The sequence below is a fragment of the Berghia stephanieae genome, chromosome 11 (genome assembly GCF_034508935.2).
Source record: "Berghia stephanieae isolate SIO BIC M18660-M18661 chromosome 11, UCSD_Bste_1.3, whole genome shotgun sequence".
Lineage (NCBI taxonomy): Eukaryota > Metazoa > Mollusca > Gastropoda > Nudibranchia > Aeolidiidae > Berghia > Berghia stephanieae.
In genome coordinates, this window is record NC_088370.1 from 40,239,592 (window position 1) to 40,247,091 (window position 7,500).

Below are 7,500 nucleotides of genomic sequence, written 5' to 3' on the forward strand. Positions count from 1 at the left end.
AAAACAGCAGTATGTTTGGACTATTTTATCATATAATCCAGATTTAGAGATCTTTCTGTTCATTGGTTTGATTTGCTAGTCCTGGAAGGGCCAAAACATTTTTTTTTCTCCAGACTGCAAAATCGGGACAGTCAGTCCCAATATGATCAGGACAGTTGGCCACCACGTCATAATACATAGATTCCTATGGCATAAAAAAGTCTCACAATAAAGCCTGCACAGGACTCCCAATAAAAGGGAGATACAAGATTTCTCAAAGAGTAGAATAAAAACTGATATAAACGCTTCAAAAAATAACAAATGCTTCAAAAACTTTTGTTTGTTTTTAAGGGTTTTACAGCACTTGCAACACATTTAGAGTTTTATAAGATAACAAAAATACGATATCAACAGTGGTAATTAATTTTGCAGAGTTTAGAAGACATGTGACAAGGCCTCCTCCTTCCAAAATGTATAAAATACTTTTTAACTTGAGATGATTTCTAATACAAGCTAATTGATAAAATAACCCTAACCAAAATATTTCATAGAATTACACATTTCTTACCTATTAAACACACACAAAAAAGATATAAATATTTGAAAAAAGAGTGCTAGACTTTGAAAAAAATAATCAATAGTTGAATAAAATAAAAGGGAGAACTAAATTTAAAATATTAAAGAGACCTAATTCATTTCAGCACAAATTCAATCTAGCAACATTATTTTAGCAACAGCATAGGTAATGATGATATTAATTATGAGAATGATGCCGATAATGGTGGTGGTGATGATGATGACGACGACAACACTGACGATGATGATTGTAATGGTGATAATGATGACAACACCATCAGTCAGGATTGTAGTGGTAACATTACCACTTTAATATTGTCATTATTATTATTATGTAATGAACCATTACTTATTGTTTTATTGTTTACTTCCTGGTTGAGGTTACTTTCACTTTCAATATTATAGTTAAAGGTCTATCTGTATTTCAATAAAGGCTATCCTATTCCCTGAAACAATCCAGTGTCATCTAATGATTTTAAAGTCAGCATAACACTACATGGTATCAGAAGTGGAGAAAATTCATTGATTATTATAGTGTTTATCATATTTCGGATGGTGAATCACAGGTATATTGAATAATGTCCAAGATACCAGTACCAAAACAGTTGGAAACAACGTCCAACATCGCTTTAAATTGGAAACGGTTCAAAAGGTTCAAAAAGAATTATGAAATTGCTAGTAAATTGAGTCAAGAATCAGAGGAAGTGAGACTCGCAACACTGTTGGCAGTGATCGGCAATGATGCTCTTGAAATTTATGATGGGCTTTTTGTCACAGAAAATGAAAGTCGTACTGGATGAAGTGTTAGAAGCATTTAACTCATTTTGCATCGGAAAGACTAATGAAACTTACGAACGGTTTGTCTTTAACATGAGAGAGCAAAAAGAAGGTGAATCAATAGACACCTATCTTGCAGAATTGAGGAAACTGGCCAAAACTTGCAACTACGGAAGTCTTGAAGATGACTTGATCAGAGACCGAATAGTGATAGGCATCAATAGTGAGGAGATAAGATGAAAATTGCTTGAATGCTGTGATCTCACTTTACAACAAACGGTGGACATGGTGCGGTCAATGGAAATAGCAGTTCGCCAAGTGCAATTGTGCTCTAATTCTAATGGTAACAGTGGAATGGATGTTGATCGTGTGCAAAGTGAAAGAAGTGTTGAAAGTGTGAGATCAAAGAGGATTAATAAACCAAAGAAACATTACTATCAAAACCAACCCTGCACCAGATGTGGAAAAATTCATGAAGACAATAGGTGTCCAGCCAGAGATGCAAAATGCCATAAGTGTGAACGGATTGGACACTTTGAGAAAATGTGTCGCACCAAATTCGGTCAAACGAAAACCCATTACAAAAATGCACCACGACAGAGAAACTATGTTAATACTGTGAACTATGATGATTCAGATTCAGATTCAGAAGATGGAAATTTTCTTGGTGCAGTAGGAAATGAGAATCAAAATATTGAAAACCCGTGGCATGTTGACATTTTGATTGGGAAAGATGTGATTGATTTTAAATTAGACACCGGTGCTGATGTTACAGTCATTCCTGAAACGGTATTGCCAGCAGGGGTTGTATTGAAAGACACTAGAAAACGTTTGTTTGGACCTGGAAGAGAAGCAGTCCTAGTAAAAGGGAACTTTACTGCAGAATTGAAGAGAGGAAAGAAAAAAACAAAGCAAAACATTGACGTTATTGAACATTTGACTGAGCCACTGTTAGGTAGACCTGCAATTGAGGCATTAAAACTGATTGCCAGAGTGAACAAAATTGAAAAAGACAAAATGGGCTCTGAGATTAGGGAACAGTATCCAGAATTGTTCTCGGGATTAGGTCGTATCAAAGATAGAAAGTATACCATCAAGTTGCAACAGGGTGTGACACCTTTTTCAGTGTCAACGCCAAGACGAATACCATTACCAGTATACGAAAAAGTACGCCAAGAGCTAGATAGGCTCGAAAAAATGGACATCATCAAACCAATGTCAAAACCAACAGACTGGTGTGCACCAATTGTTGTCGTACCCAAGAATAATAAGGATAAAGTGAGAATTTGCGTGGATTTAACAAAATTAAATCAAGGGGTGAAAAGAGAAAACTTTCCACTCCCATGCACTGATCAACTTCTAAGCCAGTTATCAGGACAGACCATTTGGTCAAAACTAGATTGTAATGCAGGATTTCATCAACTATTGCTTGATGAAGAATCACAAGAACTAACAACATTTATAACTCCCTTTGGCAGATACTGTTATAAGCGATTGTGCTTCGGAATAAGTTCAGGTCCTGAGATCTTCCAAAGAGAGATGTGTCAAATCCTCAAAGACATACCCGGTGTAGTTTGTGCAATTGATGACATTCTAGTTGGGGGTACCACAGAAAAGGAGCATGATGAGAGATTGCACAAAGTTCTGTTACGGTTGAAAGAATCCGGATTAACTTTGAATGACAAATGCGAGTTCAGTCAAAATAAAATAAAATTCTTGGGACACATGATATCTTGTGACGGAATTGAAATTGACCCGTCGAAAATGAAAGCGATAAAGGAATATCCAACACCAAATAACGTCAAAGAATTGCGTAGATTTTTTGGTATGATAAATCATGTCAGTAAATTCATTGACAACGTTGCAGAAAAAACAGAACCATTACGACAGTTATTAAAAGCAGACAACGAATGGCTGTGGGATGCTAAACAAAAACAGCTTTTGAGACACTGAAAGGTGACCTGACAAAACCACCAGTTCTCATCCACTACAACTCAATGAAAGATACTAAAGTACAAACAGATGCCTCCAAGTATGGACTTGGAGCTGTTTTATTCCAAAAGGTTGACGACCATTGGAAACCTGTATTTTATGCATCTAGGTCTCTGACTCCAACAGAACAAAGATATCCGCAGGTGGAAAAAGAGGCTCTCGGAGTCACCTGGGGGTGTGAACGTTTTTCTGACTACTTAGTGGGTTTGAATACATTTGTAATTGAAACAGACCACAAACCGCTTGTTGCGCTTCTCCATGAAAAACGATTAGACGAATTAACCCCGAGAATACAAAGATTTAGAATGAGGTTGATGAGATTTTCCTTTACGGTACAATACAAGAAAGGTAAAGATTTATTCACTGCCGACGCTTTATCGAGAGCACCCTTAACACAACAGAACCTTGAAAATGAAACAGTGAGGGGAAAAGAAGTAAATTTGTTCGTCAATTTTGTTATGAAAAACTTACCAGCCACTGAAAATAGAATGACAGAAATAAGAAATGCACAAAATGACTCTATCCTGAAGAACATCAAGCAATATTGCCTACAAGGCTGGCCTGCATCTAAGAATATGAATGTTGATGAAAAGAAATATTTTTCTGTAAAAGAGGAGTTATCACTACATGATGATATTTTACTATATCAATCTAGAATGGTTATTCCTGAGAAAATAAGAAAGGAAATACTGAGCAAACTCCACGAAAGTCACTTGGGAATTGTGAAATGCCGGGCCTTGGCAAAGGAAAGTGTTTGGTGGCCAGGAATGTCAACTGATATCGAAAATGAAATTAGAAGCTGTTTAGTATGTGAAAAATATAAAATGTTGCCACCAGAACCTTTGCAACCATCCGAAACGCCTTTACATCCTTGGCAGAAGATAGGAATGGACCTTTTCGAATGGAAAAGTTCAGCATACCTACTATTCGTTGATTACTACTCAAGGTGGATCGAGATTGCGTACCTGAAATCGACAACATCAGCTTCAATCATCGAACACACAAAGTCTGTTTTCGCTAAGTATGGGATACCAGAGACTGTCGTTTCTGACAACGGTCCACAATTAGTGTCATCAGAGTTTGGAGCATTTGAAAAATTATACCAATTTAAGCATGTCACCAGCAGTCCATGATATCCACAATTGAATGGAGAAGCAGAACGTGCTGTTCGCACAATCAAAAACACTGAAAAATGCGAAAGACCCATACATTTCCCTATTGAATTACAGGGCTACTCCACTTGAACATGGCTTGAGTCCTGCAGAGCTGTTGATGGGGAGGAAACTAAGGACAAAGATACCCGCTATGTCTGAAAAATATGTGGGTGTTGCCTATGAAAAATTTCGGGAAAAGGACAAACACTTAAACGAGCGCCAAAAGAGAAATTTTGATCAATGTCAAAAAGCCCGTCCCCTCCTTCCGATGAAGCCCAGTCAGCATGTGTGGATCCAACCACAAAACCAGCATGGTGTTATTCATGGTTCGCCTAAAAACCGTTCATATTTGATCCAAACGCCACTTGGTTCTCAACGCAGAAACCGCCAACACTTGCGATATCGAGGCACTGAATCAGAAGTGCTACACCAACAACAGTCGCCAAAGCCGAATGATCTACTTCCTTCGCAACATTCAGATGATGATTTCACAGAGAGACCGCACGCTCCAGTCAATGCTGAACCGTCAATCAGTCCTTCACACATCATCAACAACAATGTTGTATCTACACTGCAACCCTCTCCCTCAACATATGTCACTAGACATGGGAGAAGCATCGTTCGTCCGGCCCGTTATCGGGAGTGTTAGTTTTAATTAAAACATGGACAATATGGTTCGAGCAGCGAGCCGATCTGAATAGCAGATGGTAGGGACCAGTCTGATTAGCAGACTTGTGTTAGTGTAGGGTGTGAAGTAGAAGTATAAACATTTTAAGTATACTCCAAGTCCAAGAGGATAGTGGTTTGAAACAAAAACAAATTATAAACACTTTACCTGGATTCAAAAAGAAATGTCGTGACTCTCAAGATGAAGAACTTTGTTTGAAACATAATTTCGATGTTTATTCAAGGAATCATTTGAGAACAAGTAATAGAAAACAAATAACAACATTTAAGTTTAAGTTAAAGACAAAGTGTGTTTAGGTAGGGAAAAATTCCATTGGATTACTTTGCAAGACTTCAAGATCAAGCAAGACTTTAAATGTGTAACCTTGAAAATATTAGTGGTTTAGAATTGTTAACAAAGGGGGATGTAGTGGTAAATTACCACTTTAATATTGTCATTATTATTATTATGTAATGAACCATTACTTATTGTTTTATTGTTTACTTCCTGGTTGAGGTTACTTTCACTTTCAATATTATAGTTAACGGTCTATCTGTATTTCAATAAAGGCTATCCTATTCCCTGAAACAATCCAGTGTTATCTAATGATTTTAAAGTCATCATAACACTACAAGGATGATGTTGATTACAATTGTTATAGTTGCACAAACCTTCAAACATCTTTGGAGAGGGAGGAGGAGACATATCTGGAGGGACAACATTGAGTTCTTTGGTCTTCATGGAGTCGTGCATGTCACCATTCTTATACGAGGTACTGGAATAATGAATTAAAAAGGGATTGAATGAAAAAAAATTGTATAAATCAATGAGCACATAAAAGACGGATCAGATGAATGAAAGAATGAATGATTTTTTTAAAAACAAAAAATCTTAAGCATTTATATTGAATAATATCTGCTAAACATGCTCAAATGCTTTACAAGGGGTCCTTAGTCAACAGCAACTCTTAACATGTAGGACTAGACATGATGACTTTTAGGTATTTACAATTTTTTTTACAGAGACAACGCTGTTAATGGCCAAGTATTCATTTAAACAGTGAGAGAATATGGGAGTAAAGAGTCTTTCTAATGACTCAACTATGTGCCACTCAGTCCAAATGCGAATGTCACAACATTAGACTGTACGAATAAATGAATAAAGGATGGTTGATAATGGGGTCTGCTTTGTAAGTCTACACACTATTGGTTTACTTTCCAAGATTTTTCTACAGAGAGGACCTAAAAAATATCTCTGTCGTCTATGTGGAATGTATTTAGTAATGTATTTATGTCTTTATTGTTTTCTGTTGTTGCTGAAGAAGGGTTTTGAGTCTGAAACGCTCCATGTTTGTTTTTGGGCGTTTTTTTAAGCTGTTCTATTCATTTTTGATAATTATTTTTTACAGCCCACAGCTTCTGGCAGCCTAGTATCATGATAATGAGGTCCTGTTTAGTAATCAACTTACATGAAAAAGTCATGGGGACCGTCCTCATGCTGGCTGCTTCCCCTGGAGATGCGGGAGTCCCCTGTGTCTGACCGAGGTCTGTGGGACCCTAGAATATGATCCGTGGGACCGCTGTAATTATACATTGTAATGATGATAGAGAACATTAACATTAAAATAATAATATTAATAATAATAATAATAATAATAATAATAATAATAATAATAATAATAATAATAATAATAATAATAATAATAAATAATAATAATAAATAATAATAATAATAATTAATAATAATAATAATAATAATAATAATAATAATAATAATAATAATAAAATCATTTATATATTGCCCATGTCCTGCGAACACACAGCTATAGGTGGACATTGAAATAACAAATGAAAACAATTCTGTTCATTTCCACACACACACACACACACACACACACACACATACACACACACACACAAACATAGGTAATAAATGTGACAATAGAAAATACATAAATATGAGATAAAGATTCAAAAATATTTTTTTTAAGTGTTTAGTACTGTAAATCCTTAAAATATTATATGACTCTTAGCCTGCTGACCCTTAATGCCAGTACAAAAGAATTTGGAATCTTCTTTTTTATTCTTTTAGTTTAGGATTTCTAATTGTGTTTAACTGAAGGTAAAACTAAAATTACGAAAGAAAAAAAAAACAAACCCTTCTGATAAAAATTTATTCTCAGAAAATAATTAAAAGCCTTTGTATTATAATTTTAAAAGTTTTGCCCTGTATAACATTCTGAGTTATATAACAAATGTAGTTAAATAATTTTGTCGACCCTTTACTAAAAAGATAAACTAGAAAATCTTGCGCTGGAAGTTGTGATTTACTTTGATAAAAACTTGATATATTCAC

The 7,500-nt window shown here is 35.5% G+C and overlaps 1 protein-coding gene across 4 annotated transcripts in view; it reads right to left on the minus strand.

Annotated features, from left to right (window-relative positions):
- The window catches only part of LOC144956978 (uncharacterized), a 51,289-nt gene that overhangs the window by 9,552 nt on the left and 34,237 nt on the right, over positions 1 to 7,500 (minus strand). For all 4 annotated transcript variants that reach the window (XM_078887856.1, XM_078887854.1, XM_078887855.1 and 1 more), the window contains 2 exons: positions 6,614 to 6,724; positions 5,817 to 5,920 (listed from right to left, as the gene is read on the minus strand). In XM_078887856.1, the coding sequence (XP_078743982.1) occupies positions 5,817 to 5,920; positions 6,614 to 6,724 (215 nt within the window). The remainder of the gene's footprint in view (positions 1 to 5,816; positions 5,921 to 6,613; positions 6,725 to 7,500) is intronic.